The sequence below is a fragment of the Panthera pardus genome, unplaced genomic scaffold (genome assembly GCF_024362965.1).
Source record: "Panthera pardus isolate Hobbes unplaced genomic scaffold, ASM2436296v1 HiC_scaffold_26, whole genome shotgun sequence".
NCBI lineage: Eukaryota > Metazoa > Chordata > Mammalia > Carnivora > Felidae > Panthera > Panthera pardus.
Window position 1 is genome coordinate 16,321,645 of NW_026526832.1, and position 20,673 is coordinate 16,342,317.

At 45.4% G+C, this 20,673-nt stretch overlaps 1 protein-coding gene across 2 annotated transcripts in view; it reads left to right on the forward strand.

Moving 5' to 3' along the window:
- CAPN13 (calpain 13) overlaps nucleotides 1–20,673 on the forward strand; it is an 82,953-nt gene that overhangs the window by 25,993 nt on the left and 36,287 nt on the right. For both annotated transcript variants that reach the window (XM_019448248.2, XM_019448240.2), the window contains 5 exons: nucleotides 4,593–4,671; nucleotides 5,461–5,576; nucleotides 10,894–11,030; nucleotides 16,171–16,345; nucleotides 17,283–17,357. In XM_019448248.2, coding sequence (XP_019303793.2) covers nucleotides 4,593–4,671; nucleotides 5,461–5,576; nucleotides 10,894–11,030; nucleotides 16,171–16,345; nucleotides 17,283–17,357 — 582 coding nt within the window. The remainder of the gene's footprint in view (nucleotides 1–4,592; nucleotides 4,672–5,460; nucleotides 5,577–10,893; nucleotides 11,031–16,170; nucleotides 16,346–17,282; nucleotides 17,358–20,673) is intronic.

The following is a 20,673-nucleotide window of genomic DNA, read 5'->3' on the forward strand; positions in this document are numbered from 1 at the left end:
AGCAGCCTTCAAAATGATTGCAGGAATCACTCCAAAACATAGCAAGTGATGTTGCATTGGAAGACACCCCTCCAGAAGCGATTGCAGGAGAATGCCTGGTTTGGTACCACTTCACAGAGGGTATTTGTTAAGATTCCAGGGGTTCTTGCATTATATGTGCTTCTGGCATCCATAAGATAACATAGATTGTCCCAAAATTTGCCTCGAGAAAGGACTTCACAGTGCAGAAGTTGGGAAGATTACTTAGTATGACTATTGCTGATGGCTTCTGTATTAGGGTTCTCCAAAAAAACAGAAACAATAGTGTGTGTGTGTGTGTGTGTGTGTGTGTCTATTATATATCTATATATCCTATAGGATATTACCCATATCAATCAGGCAGAGAAAGAGCAAATTCTCCCTCTACCTTTTGTTTTATTCAGGTCCTCAGTGGATTGGATGGTGCTTATTCACACAGGGATCAGAAATCTGCTTTATTGAACTCAATTCAAATAAATGTTAATCTCATCTGGAAACACAGACATACTTAGAACTAATGTTTAGCTAAATATCTGGGGACTTCTTGACACAGTCAAGTTATAAAATTAACCATCACACCTTTCTCCTGTACAAATTACGTTTCAGACCCTCCAGAGGGCCCCTCTCGCAGAATCAGAGAACATGGACACCAAGAATCCCCTATCTGCATGCGTGGTCTGGGGGCAGGGGAGAGATCTGAGCACGATGGAGCCACACTGCCTGGTTCACAGCCCTCTCCCTGCAGATCTGTAATCAAATTGCTCAGCTTCCCTGAACCTGCCCCCTTTCCCTGGCAGGGCTTCAGAATCTTCTGTGTTACTGTGTAAATGCTGAACACTACCTCCAGTTAACCTACTAAATCCAGGCTGTGAGAGGCAGCAGCCAGCAGCCTCCAGGGCAGCGAAGGTCTCGGGTGATTCTGAGTCACACTCAGGGTGGAGACTACTACTTGCCAGTCTTGTCACACTTCACTGTCCTGGTGTGCCCATCCCACCTGGTGACGCCTGCGGACATTGCCATCTTCCCAGTCATCTTTTTTCTTTTTAAGTTTTAATTTAAATTCCAGTTAGTTGGCACAGCATAATATTAGCTTCAGGTGTACAATTTAGTGATTGAACACTTCCCTACAACACCCGGCGCTCATCACAAGTGCACGCCTTAATCCTCTGTTTCTTGGTTTGCCTCTCTTTTTTTCCCTATGATCTTTGTTTTGCTTTTTAAATTCCACATATGAGTGAAATCATACGGTATTTTCTTTCTCTGACTTATTTTGCTTAGCATAATATACTCTAGCTACGTTGATGTCATTTCAAATGGCAAGGTTTCATTCTTTTTTATTGCCGAGTAATATTCCATTGTATGTGTGTATGTGTGTGTGTGTGTGTGTGTGTGTGTGTGTGCACGCGCGCGTGTGTGTGTGTGTATCACATCTTCTTTATCCATTCATCTTTACCTATTCTCTCAGCAAATCAGCCCAGCAGGCTAAAATGCTTCTGGGTGTAATTTCCATCTCTTCCTACCTCTGCACTTTTTAGATCATCGAGCACCTCTCTAAAACCCAGGGTGGGGAAGGAATGGGCAGCTCAGAGGATAGGAGATATAGATGCTGGTCTTGTGCCCAACACTGATGAAGACAATTCCAGTGTTTACCAGTAAACTTTATGTTGAATATTGATTTGCAATAATTGCCATTTAATTTTCATAGCATGAAAATAGTTTTCTGTTCCTAATTAGCTACAATTTTTTAATTTTAATTTTTAACATTTTGGTAAATCATAGAAAGTTGTGAATTTATTAAATGCCTGTGTGGCATTCATTAGAAGGATATAAATTGTTTTTCCTTTGGTGCATGTAAATGCTATTTTATATTATTATATATCCTGATACAAAATCAGCGTCCTTCATTTCTAGGGCAAACCCTGCTTGATTATAGTGGGTTAGTCTTAATAATTTCTTGTTCATTCATTTGCCATGTGTTTTATTTTGGTATATTTCCATAAGTGAAATCAGTCTATAATGTGTGTATGTTCTTGTGCTTTCACTGTCCCAGGCTATGCTGGCTTCTTAAAATAAATGGTGGCAGGATTTTTCTTCCTTCCCTTCCTTCCCTTTCTTTCTTTTCGCTGAAACTGTAAGTGATACAAGAATGGCCTATTCCCTGAAAGTGTGAGAGAACTCCACAGGAAATCCTGTGTACTTGAAAGCCTTCACAGAGCTGTCAGGGAGATATTCTTTGATCATTTGAAAATACTATTGCAAAGTTATCTTTTAAAGCTTACTGACTAACTTGAATCATTTTTGGCCATGCTAATTTTAGTCGGATAATCATCACTATTTTTAAATTGATTAGTATAGAATTTTATGTCATGTTTTTATATTGCTAAAATCTCATTTTTATTTCTAATTTTAGTTGGGTTTCCCTACCGTATTTGTTAAAGGTTGGGTCTATGTAAACCTTCTTCCCCAAATGGAGTGAGTTACTTGCTTTATTGGTCTTGCTGTTTTTCTATTTTAGAATTCACTAATTGTCTTTAATCATTTTTTTCTGCCTCTATTTGACACTCTTTTTGTCTTTCTAACATCTATGAGTTGATTGTTTAATTCATGTTTTTTTTTCTATCATGTTTAATAATGAATGCATTTGAGGCTCTGGGTTTGTCTGTGAGTATGGCCTTTTGAATTTTGCAAATATTACAGGAGGGAATCAATATTTATTGAACATGTACCTTGTCCGATGTCCCAAGGATCCACATCCTTCCTCATCTGTTAGGTGGAAAAACTCCTGCTTAGCAAGGCTAGTGGGAGACGATGGGTGAATAAAGCCCCTGGACCTCAGCAAGGTAGTCAGTGCCTCAATGGCTTTGCCACCGGAGTCTCCCTTTCACATATGAGGAAACTGAGGCTCAGCTAAGTCAAGGAAGTGGTTCAAGGTCACCCAGGGAGAAGGCAGGGCAGGGTTCCACCCTGGGTCTGTCTCCATGACTCTCAGCACGCCCACCCCCCTTCTGCAGTCACACTGCAGGGAAAACCAGAGCAAACAGCAGAGGAGAGCTGGGGCTTCAGGCAGGTCAGGAAAGTTGAGCAAAGCTATCTTTGTTCCCCATCCAAGCCCACTGGCCTCCTGTCTCTTTAATTCCTGTGAGTGGAAGATCTTAAGCATCTGCTCAGTGACAGCAAATGCTAGTGAGATCTTTACCTCCTTTCCACAGTAGAAGGGCTGGGGACAGCTGGGTGAAGTGCCTGGAGTTGTCCTGGAACGGGGACACTCACTCCCTCCATGGCCCTGCAAAGAGTTCTGTGCTGCTGGCTTGTGTTGGGGGAGGTCCCTGCGTCCTCCCAGATACGGGTACTTAGCTGCCCAGCTTGGAGCCCAGATGTGGGGAAAGGGCAGGCCAGCTTGGTGCCTCTACCTGGGAAGGGTCTGAGCCTGGGTGCACCTCTCCTGGTGAATGTGAGACGGCCAGTTATTTGTAGAGAAGGTAGTGGGAACAGGTTTAGTGAGGCAATTACCCCTCCCACACAAGCCGGGCTGAGGTGTTTGCAAACCTGCACGCCTTTGTTTGCCTCTTGGCATCTCCACCAGGAAACTGGCAGTTTCTGAAGGGCCGACAGGTCTCTCAAAGCACAGGACTCTGTACATTTATGGCTGTTGAGCAAATAAATCCACTTCCACTTTGTGGGCCTGTTCTCTGGGGGGACTTATTCGTCAATGTGAAAAGAAATGATACAGGAACAATGACCAAAGTATGCAAATGCAGTAGAAATCTGGGGACAGTTGCACAGAGAGGGTGCTGAGGGTAATCCTGCAGACTTCCAGTAGGGAAAACCTGGGGGCTCCCTGGGGCTCCTTGACCCATGGGAGCCCCTTCAGGAACTCTCACAATCCTTGTGTCTGCTGGGAGTTCCCCAAATTCTCCCTAGATATTGCAGCACTACAGAATCCTCTCGCAAACCCCTTTCTGTGGCTGCCACGCGCTCTGTGTGTTAGAGGTTGGGGCACGACTGGGCTCCAAGTAACAGTACCCAAGATAAGGGACCTGGGGTCTTCTAGAATCAGTTTGTGAGTTAGCCCGGGAGTGGACAAAGGTCGGAGTAACACATCTTGCATCCGGTAGAGCGCGTGGCTGGACTCGAACCTGGAGCCCAAAATGCCCTACTGCTGAGAGAGGACATGTCACAATGAATGCTTTATTATGTTTCTAAAAGGGTCCTCTAACAAATGTATCTTTTTGTTTGTTTGTTTATAACCTGTTACTACAACACTGCTAGTTGGGACTAGGATGGCTGACTATTTGATGTAAGGATCCTGAGCCTTTATTTATGTTTATCTTTTCCTGCATTTTGCTTGTACATTTATTGCCTGTCTTGTCAGTTACATATATGCCCCTTTGACATCTGCCTTCCTGATAGCAATCAAACCTGAAGAATGAGGGGAACTTTTCTAACTCGGATTTTAAGCACCTGTTTAAGAATTAACCTCTAACCCTCAAAGACGAAATGAGTGATGTCTTGGGTACCACTTGGGGACACAGAGGAATGAAAGATGCTCATGGCTTTTCTCCCTCTTGCCTAAGGATATATTAGAGGGTAAATCAGAACCTCACTTCATCCTGGAAGGTGCAAGCAGATTTGACATCCAACAAGGAGAGGCCGGTAAGGACTCAACGTCTTTCCTCCTGGCCCTGGATCAGGGCAGACAGCCTGAAGTCAGCCTCCAGGTAGGGACAGACAGAAGGAGGTGCCCACCCAGACCCACAGATTTCTACCCCAGCTTCTGAGGATGCAAGGTCGGCACCCTTGGTGCTGTGTGGATGGACTGTTCACACTGGCAACAAGATTTCCTGTAACTTCAGCTCTGGGCAGCTCTAGCAAGATGCGAATCAGAGGCAGGTTGTCCCAACAACCCTGCTGAGGCCGGGCTAGGGCTCACTTTTAGTTTTTTTTTTAAGTTTATTTATTTATTTTGAGAGAGTGCACATGTAAGCAGGAGAGGGGCAGACAGCGGGAGACAGAGAATCCCAAGCAGGCTCCTGCACTATCTATGCAGAGCTTGAGGTGGGGCTCGAACCCATGAACCCTGAGATCATGACTTGAGCTGAAATCAAGAGTCAGTCACTTAACTGAGTAAGCTACCCAGGCACTCCTGGATGGGGCTCTCTTGACTTCCCTCACCATCACCATCCCCCCCCCGTCCCTTTTTACCTTCCTCATAGCCACCCCAACTCCCATCACCCCTACCCCCACATCATCACCAGCTCCTTCTCTGTCTTGCTTGGAACTGGCCCCAGTGAACCCTTCCCCAGTTCTCCTCTCTCAGGCAGAAAAGGAATGTATTATTCAGAAGAAGGTGTATGGATTCTGGTGACAAAGACCCACGAAATGTGTGGAGTGGGGCTTCCAGATGTGTTCAGTAGACCTCTCATGGCTTCCATCCCCTCACAGGAGATTGCTGGTTCCTGGCAGCACTGGGCTCCTTGACACAAAACCCACAGCACTTGCAGAAGATCCTGATGGACCAAAGCTTTTCATGCCACTACGCAGGGATCTTCCGTTTCCGGGTATGTGCACCACTGGGACACTTCTCACCTAGGTTCTCTGTGAGCACAGGCAGGCGAGTATCTTGAATATTCTCATGGTCTGCTAGCCTACAATGGAAGACTCACCTGTGTGTTAGTTACTTTGCGTACCTCTAAGAAAGGATTTGAGCTCAAGGTCTGGCAGCACGTGGGAGAGCTGGGAGTTAAAACGTTTTCATGTAAACAAATAAAAAGAAATAGCAGAAACACTTAGCAAAAAAAAAAAAAAAGTCATTAATCAAGAACCCTGCACATCATAGAGCTTTTGTCTGTGTTGATTCCTGTGCTGTATCTTGCTATTTTGATTACAGTAGCTGTAGAGTAAGTTGCAACATCTGGCAGAGTAAATTTTCCTTCCTTATTCATTGTTCTTTCCTCAAAAATATCTTGGTAATTCCTGCGCTTTTATTCTTTGATGAGAATTTTAAAATCGTTGTGTCTAATTAAAAAGAAAAGGCACTCTGTGATGCAGAGTGGAGTAGCATTAAATGTATGTATTTATTTGGAAACATTACACTTTTATTATTTTAATTATTCCTTTCCAGAAACATGGTATATCTTTCTATTCATTCAGAACTAGTTTTATGCCCTTCAATAAAATGTTATAGCTATGCTTCCACATTGGTGTCACACCCTTCTTGTTAAACGTATTCTCAAATATTTTACAATTTTGCAGCCAATGTGAATGAGATTTCCCCCTCATTTCATTTTTTTAAATGTTTATTCATTTTTGAGAGAGAGACAGAGTGTGAACAGGGGAGGGACAGAGAGAGAGAGAGACACAGAATCTGAAGCAGGCTCCAGGCTCTGAGCTGTCAGCACAGAGCCCAATGCGGGGCTCGAACTCCTGAACCGTGAGATCATGACCTAAGCCAGTCAGCCCACTCAATAGACTAAGCCACCCAGGCACCCCCCTCATTTCTATCTAGATGTTGCTGGTAAGAGGAAAGCCACTCCTTACTAAATACTAAATTGTATCTAGCCACCTTACCAAATTCCTTAATTAGTTCCAATTTTTTTTTTCTTTAGTAGAGTCTGGATTTTTTAGTTAATGAATATTCTCTGCAAATAAAGATAATTTTGTCACTACTTTTATTATTTATAGAACTTACTTTGCCCTTTGTCCTTGTCCCATTAGTTAGAAGTTTGCAATTTTGAGTAAGAGTGACAAGAATAAAGTCCTGCCTTTTCCTGATTTTAGTGATGTTTTCTCCTGGTGTGCCATTGTTTTAATGCACTGTGGGATTCAATTTGCTAAAAATGTTATTAGAATTTTTGCATCTATATCACATGTAGAATTGGTTTTTAGTTGTTGTTTTTACCATGTTTGAGTTATGTTGGCTTTTTAAAATGAACCCACTGAGTTTTGCATATCTTGATCTGAAATAATTTGAACAATGGTTGTTAATCATGGATTATCTGATATTTGAAAGTAAAATAGACAATAGTTAAAAGATCTGGAACTACTTCCTTTTTCAACATGATTTCTTTTACTCTTCCAATGTGTTCAACAGCTATTAAAATGCTTGTGTCTCTTATTTCTTCTGGGGTTAATCTTGAAATTTTTTTTTTTTTTTTTTTTTTGCCAGGAAAACCAACTATTACTTCTCTCAGACCAAATTTATTGCCCAAAATTTGCTTATGTGATTGTCTGAAAATTCACTTAATTTCTTCTAATCTATGGTTAAATCCACTTTATCAATCCCTGTGCTATGTTTTTGTTTTTCCTTTTCTTCATAATACAGGTTTTCTTAGCCAAAGCAATCTGTTTATTGGTTTTTGAACAAATCAACCTTTGATTTTCATTATTCTGTTTTTCTTTTGGAGTTTTGTTTTCTATATAACTAATTTCAATTTATTTTTATTAAGTACTGTTTACTTTCTGTTAATTTTATTTTTTTTTGTTTTCTGAAACTGTACACTTTTCTGTCTTTTTGTTTAATAATGAAAACTTTTAAAACCATAAATTTTTATATGAGATATTATCTACTTATAGGTTTTGATATAAAATGTCTTTTATTAATTTTAAGGCAATGTACTTTTAGTTTTGATTAAGCTTTGGTTATAGTTTATATTCTATTTATTAAACTATGATCAGAGAATATTCATAAAATCTCTACATTTGGAGAAATTATTAAAATTTTATTCATGGCCAAATCTACAACAATTTTTGCAAATGCTTCATGGACATATGAGAAGAATATCCAGTGATCAGAGGTTTTACATATGAAGTCAAGATTTCTGATTTGCAGATTGTTGTGTCTGCAGTTAACTTTTTTTATCTTGACTTCATTTTTGTCTGCTTGATTTGTCAAATTCTAAAAGAGGTGAATTGAATTTCTTCCCCAAAGTTATACCTTGGAACGTCCTTCTTATGTTTTCAGATGTTTTAGCTTTAACCTTTTCCTGTTTTATTCTGTGGTGCCCAAAGGTTTATGTTCTTGCTATCTGCTTGTTGGAATAAAGCTCACACAATATCACTCTTTATTGTGTTTAATGTGTTGGGCTTTGGATTCTTCTCTATCTGATGCTCATATTGCTAATTCAGCTTCCTGTTATTTACATTTTTCTGTTCTATCTTTGTTCATCTGTTCCTTATCAATTTCACTTCCATATTTCTATAAATATACTTTTATAAAAGTATATTTTAAACTCCTTGCTCACCATTGTTTCTTTCACCCTTCATTTCCCCTTATCTTATTTCCCCTTGTTCTAATTTCATCCTCATTAGGTAGTAGTTCCTTGAATAATTTCCTCTGATCACATGAGTATTTTTCACTTGCCCTTGCCTAAGAATGATATGTCAGTTGGGTTTGAGATTCTTGGATCACATTCCCTTTCCTCAAGAGTCTGTAAAAATTATTTCTTTGTCTTATAGCTTCCAATGTTGCAGAAGAAAAATCCAATGTCAATCTATGCTTTTGGCTTTGTATGCAACATGTTCTTTCAAGTTTATAAGAGGTACTTTCTCTCTCTCCTTGGTGTTCAGAAATTTCTCTGAAGTATGCCCAGATGTGTGCCTTTTTGAAACTAATCTCGGCTGGAATTCATTGAGCCCTTTCATTCTGAAGACTTTACTCCTTTTTCTGCTCAGCTAAATTTCCCTTCATTTTTTTCTGGGTGTCCTCCTTTACTTTGTATTCTCTTCCTAAAGTCCAACTAATTGCATACTAGGTCTTCTAACAAGTTTCCAGGTGATGCTCATCCTGGTGGTCCAAGGATCTGACTAAGGAGTGAGCTAGAAGATGCAAGTTTTACTGTCTGAGCTCACCTTAGACTGCCAGTGTTGGTAGTAACAGGTAGTTAGGAGAAACTGAGGCACAAGCAGGACACTCTTTGCCCTTCCGAATGGTGAGAAAGTTCCACAATTCTCCAGAAACAGCTGAGGTATTGAACTTGGCACTGCTTTCTGGAAAGAGCCCAGTGCCCAGGCAACATGGCTACTTTGCTCAAAATATTTCTGGCTTCTGTCTGACACCTGGGTGTTGACAAAATGGCACCAGCATGCTTCTCAGACGGTCCAGACACTATTCAGATGCCAGCCCTACTCAAGTAGAGGTGAACCAGGAAATGCAGATTGGTGACCTCATTCTTGACCATTTGCATCCTTTCTGGGAACAATGATCTTATCTGGTGTTCCCTTTGTATAAGGAGAGCAAGTTTGGTCAGCATTACTCATGTGGGAATATTGGGGTGAAGGTGAATTCTAAGGGAGAACCAACCAGAGGAGCTCATTCAAGCCAGGACTACTCATTCCAGTCTATGCTGCACCAGGCACTATCCAAGGTCCTGAAAGAAGCTATTGAAAAATAGTTACTACTTTCAAAACTGATCTCACTTTCACAATATCATCAGATCCCAATCACAGCCCTATGAGGAAGTTCATACTTTACCACCACTTGACAGATAAGGAAACTGATACCCGAGAATTCAGTGTCTTACCCAACGTCTATTGCTCAGGTAACTAAAGGTAAAACCAGTATTCAAGCACAGTTCCAGTAACTGGCCACTGTCTACTACATTTGCTATCCAGTTAAACCCCAAATTCAGATCAGGCTCTTTTTCCAGTACCCCACTTCTAGCTTTCCTTGGTGTGCCAAACATATTTCATGACCTTCCTCCTAGTAACACCCCTGTTGGCTTTTAACCTCACCTGTCTACACATTTTACTGCAGTAGGGACACAAATCCACAGCTGTGCCGGAACCAGCTGCAGTGCACTGAGTTCACTAATGACCATGAAAACATCTTCTTTGCTTTGTCTCCACTGACATCTCTGTCTCAGTCTCCTCTACTGTGAAGTGCATCCTCAGCTGGATGAAACAGCCCAACATCTGGGACACCCAGATGTGGAAAAAGCCATGTGGATGGCTTCCCGTCACTGCCAAGCAGATGATAGATCACATCCACCCAGCTTTACTCTGAGCCCACCTGTCATAGGCTTGCCTTCATCAAGACTCAAGCCTGAAGCTGGAAGCCCTGCTGCTTATCCAGCACAGGGCAGACCAGCCAAGAAACTCCCAAAGGCTGGCTTTGTTATGAATTTTCCTCATTTGGTCATGTCCCCAGGTGAACCATTAAGAGTTGAACACTGAAGATTAAAGCAGTCTGTTTTGGAGAGAACCATCTGGTTCATTTGTGCTCTTAGCAGTAGCAGTGCTAGCCAGTTTGATTTCTGCTACTCTGATGGCAGGACTATCTTCACATGAGCTGAGGAAGGCCAGAGCGAGGCTCTCACTGCTCAGTCCTCCAGAGCAATCTTCATCATTTGGCCTCTGGGCCTTTGCCCACACTGTCCTTGCCATCTGGGATGCCTTTCCTACCTCCTTGCCACCTGCTTAAATCCTGCTGGCTCCCTCAAGCCTTTAGCCCCTGGTAGGCTTTCCTGTCCCCCATTACAATACTCGGTATCTACCATTCTCCTTGTTATTCAGCAACTGTTCCCTGTGTTGCCCTTTTGTGCCCAAGATATACTTGGAGAGTCTCCTGTGTGTCTGAAGCTCATAAAGGACCCGCCAAAGTGAGGCCAGAGTTAGTAGCAAAGTCAAACAAAAACCCAAGTCTCTTTCCTCTCAGCATGTATTTTCTTTGACTCACTTGGCCTGTGACTCATCTGTCAAGTGAAGTCGACATGCCAGGCCCCTGTCCACTGACCTCAGCTGGGATTTTGTTCTGGATAGAGTTTGTTGTTATACTGGGGAGGTTATGTGGTGACAGTGGTTATTGTTTGGCATGGGTCAGGGTCCTGGAGCTCCCTTCTGCCGCAGCTCTACTAAGGCATATATTCATCTCTCTTCTAGTTTTGGCAGTGTGGCCAGTGGGTTGAAGTGGTGGTTGATGATCGCCTGCCTATCCTCAACAGGGAATATCTCTTTGTGCATCCTCGCAACAACAACCAAGAGTTTTGGCCCTGCCTGCTGGAGAAAGCTTATGCCAAGTAAGGATGGCCCACCCCTCAGCACAGGGCCTCGATGCTGGCCTTACCTGCCCAGCTGCTTGTCCTGATGGATGCTCCACAGCAGCTGGCCCCAGGACTTTTGGCAGCTCTGCTGAATGACATGATTCCCTGGGAGCATCAGAGCCTTTACCACCTAGCTGGGCATCCTTCATAAACAATCACTGTATGCAAGGCTCTGTTGGAGCCACGGGAGGAACCCAGAGGCACTTAACAAGGAGTGGGCAGGGCAAGGCTGGACAGAGATATGTACTAACAACACTATTATTTCAAGGGCTGGGATAAGAGCCCAAATAAAATATAATATCAGGTCAAAGTCTGATCAGAGGACAGAGAAAGAAAACAATCGACTTTCTGACTCATAGAGTCAGGCTTAGACTTTATAGAGGACATGGCATTGAGTGAGGCCTTGAAGGATGGGTAGAATTTCAGCAAGGAGAAAGGGGACATGTTGGAAGTTATTCCCAACTATTGGAAGGATTTAAGCAGAGACCTAGGGGCAGGACAGTTCAAAATGAGGTGGGGCAGTTGGGGGCCTGGAATGGCCACTATGAGATTGTATCTGTGTGGGGGGGACAGGGCAGGAATTGCTGTTTATTATATGGTTCAAGAACCATGATTCAAAGACTACCTTCTAGTGTTAACAAGCTCAATGACTTATAAACACCCCAATTCATACGTTTTATTTAGCCTCTTTGAGTTGCATCTATTCAGACAATGTTTATTAGGCATTTAACCATAGGCCAGGCACTGTGCTTGGAACTAGGATAAAGACTCTGAGACTGGCTTCAATAGGTGTGAGCAAAACTGTATGTTGTATAGAAGATGTCACTGTCATAGAGACCTACACAAGTGAGGGACACATCAGAGCTAGAAATCAATGCTAGGGGACAAAAGGACCATCACTTTCAGGAGCAAATGAATTACTGGAGTGTCATAGAATCGGGTTCCCCAAAGATCACCATGACCCACCACGTTTTACAGATTGGGAAGCCAAAATTCCAAATAGTGATGTGATGGTAGTCACTAGCTGGAATCTGCTGGGGTTTTCAGTTATTTGACCCAGGCACGTCAGTTAGGAAGACTGAAGACCCTGCTGAGTTCAGTCCTACGCCATGAGGATGCCAACAACCCCACAGACCACCCCAGTCCCTACCCTTCTGGAGGTTACAATCTGAACAGCCATGCATCTCAAGAGGTTTTTTTTTTTTTTTTTTTTTTGCATTCTTTTTGTCAAGCCTACTTGTGAAAAACTAAAGCTGTTGCTCATTTCCAGTGTCAAGAAGAGCTGTTCATTAGCATTTGAGAATGAATCCGAGATAACAGCCAAGGTTGTTGAACCAATCCATATATTTGGGGAGGTTAATTTGTTTCTAAGTGACTTACGCAAACACTGCCATTTCTTTCCACTGTGGATTCAGCCCTCCCCACTTCAGGGCTTTGCTTTTCCCTTATGTGAAAAGGGGAGCATGCCAGTTCACTTGGAGAATTAGAAACCTTGTGGAATGAAATGATGACTTTGACCCCATTTTGTTAACAGTCAACCTAAAGCAATCATTCAGCTTGAAAAGAAAATGGGAAAGTGGACCCAGAATCCACATTCTACTGCCTAAAGAAATCTAGTGAGGATAAAATGTTTCAAACTAGTAAGCTGTTTAAAAGCTTTCCCCTCCAACCAAAGAAGGAAATCATGGAATGCAGGAGTGAGCACAATAGAATTTGAGCTATCCGAGCTGGAGGGGACCTCTGTCAGTCTCGAGCCCTACCTCCTTCTTTGAAAGATGAGGAAACTGAGGCTCAGAACACTGAAATGAGCAGCCCAAGGTCAAGTGTTCCACTTGTTGTGTGCTTTTCCATCATCCCTTGAGGCTGTCAGTTCTATAGGAAAAAGATTTGTCTCTTTGCTTCTTTGGGACTCAGTGTCTGGCACACAATTACCACAGCACAAACATGGAGAACGCATTCGTCCAGATGGAGATGACCCTCCTTCCCTCCCCCGCCAAGAATGTAGGCCAGTGAACACATGCATTCTAAACTTTCAACTCTCCTTGCAACTGAGGAGTCTGGAAACGAATCGGTTGAGTCAGATCTATGTTGGCAAGGTTTTGTCCCCAGAAGTCATAAAATAGGAGATTGTGGGACAAGATCTGATAGGCTGCATATCATCCTGTATGGAATCTTGGCAATTAAGAGTCACAGCATCTCAGCATCCTTTCTGGTTCTGATTTAGATGTCTAAATTCATCCCTCTTTCCTAGCATTGCTGGGCAGATAGACATTTCCCCCAAATGAAGCTGAAGCACAGAGACGAGAACAAGACGCTCTCAGAATTCCTGGGCTCAGGTGACAAGGTGTAATGACAGGTGTGGTGAACACAGTTCTATCTTTCTTCCCTTTCTGTTTCCTGTCAGCAAAGGGGGCTAAGAATAGTTGCCATGTTTCTGAAGCATCAGCAGTCTTCGTGAGCTCATGTTTGTGAAGCAGAGAGATAACTCCTTGTCAAAATACCCAGCTTCTGCTGAGACAGGCTTTGTGGACATGGTGGAGAGACAGTGAGAGAGGGGCAGCTGGCCTCCCCACGCATTGAGTATCTCTGTGGCAACTGTAGGTTGGTGTAAGTATAAGGTATCAGAGGAGGCCCATAGACACCAAAGCAGTGGGCCAATGTATCAGGACAGGGCCTGGGCTGCTTTTCTGGAATGGCTCTGATGCAGCCCTGTTTAAAGCCAGAGAGGGCTCTTGAGGGCATCTAGATGGGGCTGTTGCAGTGTGGGAGGTGACACTGGTGGGTTCTAGAATGGGCTCCAGAACCCCAGTCTTTGTGAACTTCCAGTACCTTCAGCAAAGCCCCTCCTAATCTAGGACCCAGAGCCAGAATACATGTGGGGAATCAAGAGTCAGGCATTCAGCCCCAACTAGGCATGACCCTTTGATAATGGTCATTGAATTTGACTTTGAATTGAATAAGGTCATTGAATAAGACTTTGAATTTGACTAAGTAAATACCCCAAAGAGTCTAGGGAGATAGGAAGATAAGATTAAGAACCAGTTTTAACGAGTTGAGATCAATCTGTTGCATGGCAGTTTCTGTAGAAGGGCCCTTCTGTGTATCCAGAGCTTTCTTTTATAAAAAGACTCTTTTAAGCTCTCCGTGGCATTTGTGACTGGGACATTGTCCTGCTTTGACTGGCTACTTGACATGTATTTGCTGAAGCGAACTTATGTGAATTCTGAGTGACGCCCAGTGGCAGAGGCGGAGATATAGTGAGATAAGAGGGTCTGGAGGACCCCACAAGCCTACCCAGTCAACCTTACTGTTTCCAAGTGAAGGACCAGGAAGGGAAGGCTGAAGGCCCCCTGGAGGAGCAGCAGGGAAGATCTCAGACCCAGACCCCCTCCCTGATTCACAGGACGAGAAAGAAAGCCATGGTCAGAGATTCCCCACATTGCCACCAGCTTGTGAGGGGCTTGGCCTTGGCTTATCCCTCCAGGGACAGAAGAGAAGGTCTCTGGTGAGAAGACTGAGTGACAGGGGCAGTGGTGAGGAAGTCTCCCACTGGGCAGCTCTGAGACCAGAAGGCAGGGTCTTCTCCCCACTCCCTGCCTGGCCTCAGCTCCATGTCCTTTGTGGGTTTGCATTGCCTGTATTTTAGGGTTCCCTGGGAGCCTTTTCGGTTGACCCCATTGACAGGAACTTGAGTTCTCAAAACAATTCTGCCCTTGTCTGGCCTGCTTCAGTGGTCCATCTAGCCTCTCTTCCAGGAGCACCATCACTGGCTCCCTTCCACCATGCTTTTTTGGCTCGGGGATTCTTCCTCCCTGGAATGCCCATCCCACTGTCCTTACCTGGATAAACTCAGAGGTGTGTTCCTCCCCAAGCTCTCCCTGGGCCCTCAGGCATTTCTTCTCTGTTCCAAGATGATCCACTCACTCTCATAGCAAACAGAACCCCAAGGGCAGAAAGTAGACATTCTAAGGGAAATGTCCCCATGGCAGAGGGCTGTTGCAAAGAAGTAACAGTTGTGGAGGTAGAAGCAGAGCGAGGGTGGCCTTGCTGTGCCTGATAGTGATGTAACAAGCATGCATTCTGCAAGCCAGATACTTTCTGCATGTCATCCATGCAAGAACTGGCAGAAGGGGCACAGCAGCCCATCGAGGCATGGACTGTTACATGCCCACTCCCCAATGAACAAGGGGAGCTTTAGAAAGTCTCAGCTTCCTGCCCAGGATTGAGAGCTCATGAGAGGGGAAGACAGGAGTTGAACCCGAGTGGTTTGGCTCTTGAATTTGGAATCTGTCAGCCTCTCTAGTGAGTGACTGGGGCTACTCAGGTTTGGGGGATAATGGGGAGGAAGTGAAATGAGGTGATAACCCTGGGCAGGGGCAGAAACCCCACACAAGAGTGGGAAGAAGTGCTTTACAGAACATGTACGAGGGTTCCAGGTGGCTTGCTTTGAAGTCATGTTATGTAGGACTTGTCCTCACCTGTGTTACCTTCAGTCAAGTTGACTAACATCCCTGATGATCCTGGGATGAGTGGGTTAGTCCTGAGAGTAGGAATTCTGGACCATGCTTCACACTACATGAGAACAGAGGCTGCATGTGGCCACAGCAGGCATCAGGGTCATTGGCTGAGCTCTTGGAGGGCAGGGACAGGGGGTTGCCCATCTTTGAACAGCCTGTGCCTAGCACAGTATCCCTCACATGAGTACTTACCACTATCATTAAACTGAACAGGAAACAGTGGACATTCATCACCAGAATATCCAGTGTTTATTGAGGGCTTGCCACATGCCAGGTTAAATAACTTGTCCAAGGTTAAGCGGTTAAATATAAGGAGAGGTTGGGATTCAGCCCCTGCCCTGTGGCTCCAGCACCTGCACTTCTGACCTCTGCACAATACTGCTGCTTGTGAGGCTGCCCAGCCTCAGCTGAGCAGGGGAAGGACAGTGGCACTTTGCTGGAAACGCCATCTTAGTGAATGGAAGGCAGATGGCCCTAGTGCAGGTGCAGATCAGGCATTCCTTCTCTGGGTAATATGCGGATGTCAGGTGGGCAACCTCCCTGCCTGGCGCATCTCACCAAAGTTGCCACAGGGGCGGTTGTGACTTTCCCCCTCCCAGGTTTCGTGGGTCCTATCTCAACCTGCACTACGGCTTCCTTCCTGATGCCCTGGTGGACCTCACAGGAGGGGTGGTCACTGGCATCGACCTGCACTCCTTTCCTTCTGACCTGGTGATGATGCTGAAGACAGCAGCCAAGGCAGGCTCCCTGGTGACCTGCGGCACCCCGGCCTCGGTGAGTAGACTCCCGACACTGGGTGGAGCCCTTCCTCGCCCAGGAATGTCCAGCCACCAACCCATTCAGGTAGTCAGGGGCATGGCCAAGCAGACATCACAGAGCATGGAGACCATCCTTCACTGAGGCCGCCTGATTGAATCCTCACAGCAGCCTTCCCTCTGAGAGAGGGGTTGCAGAATTCACTTACAGAAGAGGAAAATGGGCTCAGAGAAGCCAAGTAAAACACTCACCATCACACAGCCAGCAAGTGGCTGATCAGGGTTCAGATGCTGCTGCCTGACTCCAAAGCCTTTACCTAGTGCTTTCATGTGAGCAGTGGGGTCTGGAGTGACTGGGCCGCTCTTTGATTCTCACCGGCTCCAAAGACAGCATCCCAAGGTCAGTGTGTCCCATTTTGAAAAGCTTGGGTGATCCTCCAAATTATTTCGGAGTCTATTCTGAGACAGCCAGCCCCCTATCCGTGAGGATGTTTCCTTTACCCTGTAAACACATGAGCTTTGAGTCACACACCCCCAATCTGAAATGCCACCTGAAAACTAATATGCATTTTGCATCCCAGTTAGTTACTCATGGCACAGGGGTGGTGGGTATTCCCAACTCCCCCAGAATGCCCCACTGACGTGTTTTGTGCTGTGTGTCATTGGTGACCAGTGACTGGAGGAGCACACAGTCCAGGTCAGCCTTGGGACTCAGTGGGGTTCTGTCAGTAATGGGGCAGTTTCCTGAGGTACGAAATGCTTGGGGCCTCAACCACCCAGCAGCCTTCAAACTCTGCCTCTCTAGAAAAGAGTTCCAAGAACATATGCCGTTCCAGTGTGAGTCAGTGGGATGCTTTTCATCCCGCCACAGCTTAGCTGCTGATTGAATTGTGCTTTTCTATTTTTCTGAAGAGCCTGTGAATGCTTAATGCTTGGTCTGCTTTCGTCCTTTGAAGCCGACAGGTGAGGCCAGGAGAATGGAAGATGGCCTGGTGAGTCAGCATGCCTACACAGTGACCGGAGCCGAGTGGGTAAGGCTTCCAGGGTTTGAGCCCTGTTTTCTTGCTCCTCTAAGCAGGGGTCAGCATCACATGCCTTCAGCAAGCTCAATGTGGACAGCCTCAAATATTCCTTCTATTCATCCAGAAACTCTGGTGCCCGGCATCTTTATCCCCAGATGCCTACTAGCGATCTTGCCATTCTTGACCTGATCTCAGGCAGGCTGAGTGTCTAGCTAGACTGTGGGATTAGCCCCAAAGGAAAACAGAATGAGCCACCCAATTGACTGGGGCAAGTTTTGCTCTGAAAGGGTTTTATTTGTTATGTGCCGACTAAACTGCTACCATAAAGACACTCCAAAATACAGGGGCTCAAACGAGGTTCATTTCTCTCTGAGGTAAGCGGGCAAACCCAGAGCTGACAGGTGGCTCTGTCATCTGCAACATGGGGCCTTTACCCGTGAGCCCAGGGCAGCTGCTCCAAGTCCCTCCTCTCCCAGCCAGGGAAGAGACCAGGGGACAGTTATACATCCATAGAGAAGCACGCATCACAGAACACACACACACACACACACACACACACACACACCCCATTTCCTCTCAGATCCCATTAGTCCGAAATCAACCAAGTGCCACGCTGAGGCCCAAGGGAGTCTGGGAAACATACTCTCTAGCTAGGCCGCCATATGCCCAGCTAGACTTTATTCCCATGGAAAAGGGGGGGGGGCAGAGGAGGAGCACAGTTCTTCCCATTGATGCAGAAACTGACTTTAGGTGGAAGAAAGTATATGTGATTACTGCGTGCAGTATCATTTGGTCTGGAAAACACTGCTAAAGTCCAGCCTCCTCCATCCATAATTGAGAAGCTGAGGCCTGTGAGGGGAAGGTCAGGGTTAACACAGCTACTTGAAATGGCTGGGCCTAGACACCATGTCTCCTCAGTTCCTCTGTGCCTATCACACAGTTGTGTGGTTTCCCACACACAGTGATTTCCCACACACGTTCCCCGGTCTTCTCTATTTCCCGCAACTCATGGGGTCTGATGATGTCCTCTGGGCCCTGAGAGACAGTGGTCCAAGCTCCAGGGTACATTTTTCACAGGTATTTATAAGCCATAAAATGTATGGTGTCGGGTTCTATTTCTGGCATGCTTTCTTACATTTGCCTTCCTTCTCCCTGTATCCGTCCACCTCCTGTCCGGGGACCTAAGGTCAGTTGCTTCATCGTTTTGTGTTTTGGCAAGTGTTCCACAAAACAGAGATAGTATCTTCTGCCTTATACTCTTCTCCTTAAGGAGATCCATCACAAAATGCTTCTTCTGCACAGCACCTGGGAGACAGTAGGTACCTAATAAATGCTCATTGGATTAATGGATGAGTACACTTGCATGAGTGAATGAATGCATCTGTCTTTGGCCTGTGAAGATGATGTCACTGAACCTCCGCCTCCATCATAGAATGTATACGAGGAGCTCAAAATCCATTTCTTCCCACAAGCAAAGAGGAGGTTGTCCTGATTAACCCTGGCCAGAAGAGATCCTAGACGCAGCAGCCCCAGACTCTCCTCCCCTGAATTCTCCCAAGGCCGTCTCAGAATTCTCAGTGGGGACGGCCAGTACCATCGTCACTCCAGGCCATATACAGACACTCTGCTTCCCACGACTCCCTGTCCCAGGTGTGGAAAGTCTAGGCTACGGGTAGCAAATCGGTTTTCTTGTGTGCCAACCTGGATCCATTGGCAGTGCTGCTTGGATTATGTGTGAACAAGACTGTGGCACTGCTTCCAGATTTAGTGGAAAAGCTGTGATCGAAGAATGATATCGGTGCTGGGCATGGAATGAAGGAGCCATGGCACCTGCATGCTGTCTCTGCCACTCCTGGAAAAGGCCATTTATACATGGAGACAGTCTATGTTTCTCCTCTGAACATGGGGGAGAAGGGACTTGTGAATTAAGAGGTCCAGATGGCCGTGGAATGTGTGTTCCCGCAGAGCTGGGCATGGGATAAAAGTGACTGCCAGGTTATAGAGTGACCATGTGAACACATAGGGCTAAGCCCATACAGGTGAATACGGGAATCAGGGTTTGGGTTCCTGATGGTTCTGTTCATAGCCTGAATGTTGGCTCCCCCACAGCACACACTAGGAGTTGTTCTTATAGCACAGTGAGTGGTCTAAACAGGACACCTCCCCTTTAGTGTTGGCCATCAAACTGTCCTGGATGGTCCATCCCCCCTGCCCCTCCCTCCCCTCCTGCCACTCAGGGTCTGCTAACACCTCCTAGCATGTGCTGTAAGGAGTCCAGCCTGGTGAGATCCTCTGTGAAAGCAGTTTTCCAAATACCCTTGGGAAATGCTGCTCACTATATCCCCTTGGAGATTCACAGTGGATATTAGCATGTTAAAGGCTCTAAGGAGGCCAGTACTGACAATACAGGGACAGCTTGGTCTTAATCTACCATTAATCATGAAACCACTTCTCAGAAGAATTATTAACAGCTTGCAGAACTAGCATTTAATAGAATACACATGAGGCAATATTATCCTACACTAGATAACACGGGTCACCTCTCACCCAGGGATACCCTTTCTGAGGGAACTGACCAGGGCCAGGGGTATAGTAAGTAGCCAGGAGAGTGAAACAAGTGCTCATTCTCAGAGGTAGTTGTGACCTTGGCCTTGAGTGTGACTCCTGAACCTCCCTGCCAAGGCCCAGGAATTTGACTTGGTTAAAGATTTCTCCTCCAGAAAGAGGAGGTGACAACTGACCACAAGTGCTAAGATTAAACCAGCCCATAAATGCAGTGTGTTTTTTAATCTGCTCATCCTCCTCTGGGCGGGACACAGGAAGATAAATGAGATTGGCATATTTTATTATGCACCTAGCTCCGCGCTGCCTCCCCTGGGCAAGGGGGTGAGTGTTTATCGGCATGCCTCATTTAGCCCTGCTTACGGCTCCTTCCACTCACTGGCCGTTCGTCTCCCCTGTGCCCAACTGAGCCCCGACTATGTTAGGCACTGAGGGTGGCTCATTAAGCTTTCTGGGCCACCGGGCAACCATTTTTCATGCCCTTGCTCCATCAGGCACTGCCAGTTAATAAATCGACTGTGTGTGCAAAGCCTAGAGTGCCTAGGGGTGGGACAGAGAGGGGTGGGAAACCTGAGCATGTGCCAGGAGCCTCTCCTCTCCCATGTGGCATTAAAAGCCAAAGCACCTTCCCCTACGGCGCCAGCCAGATAGAAGTGGATGGAAAAGAACCTTCTCCAAGCCAAGTTCTTTGGCCCTTGTCTCACTGCGTTGCTCCTTCATGGCACTGCCCTGTTGGTGATGACATGGGCCATGGCCAGGTGAC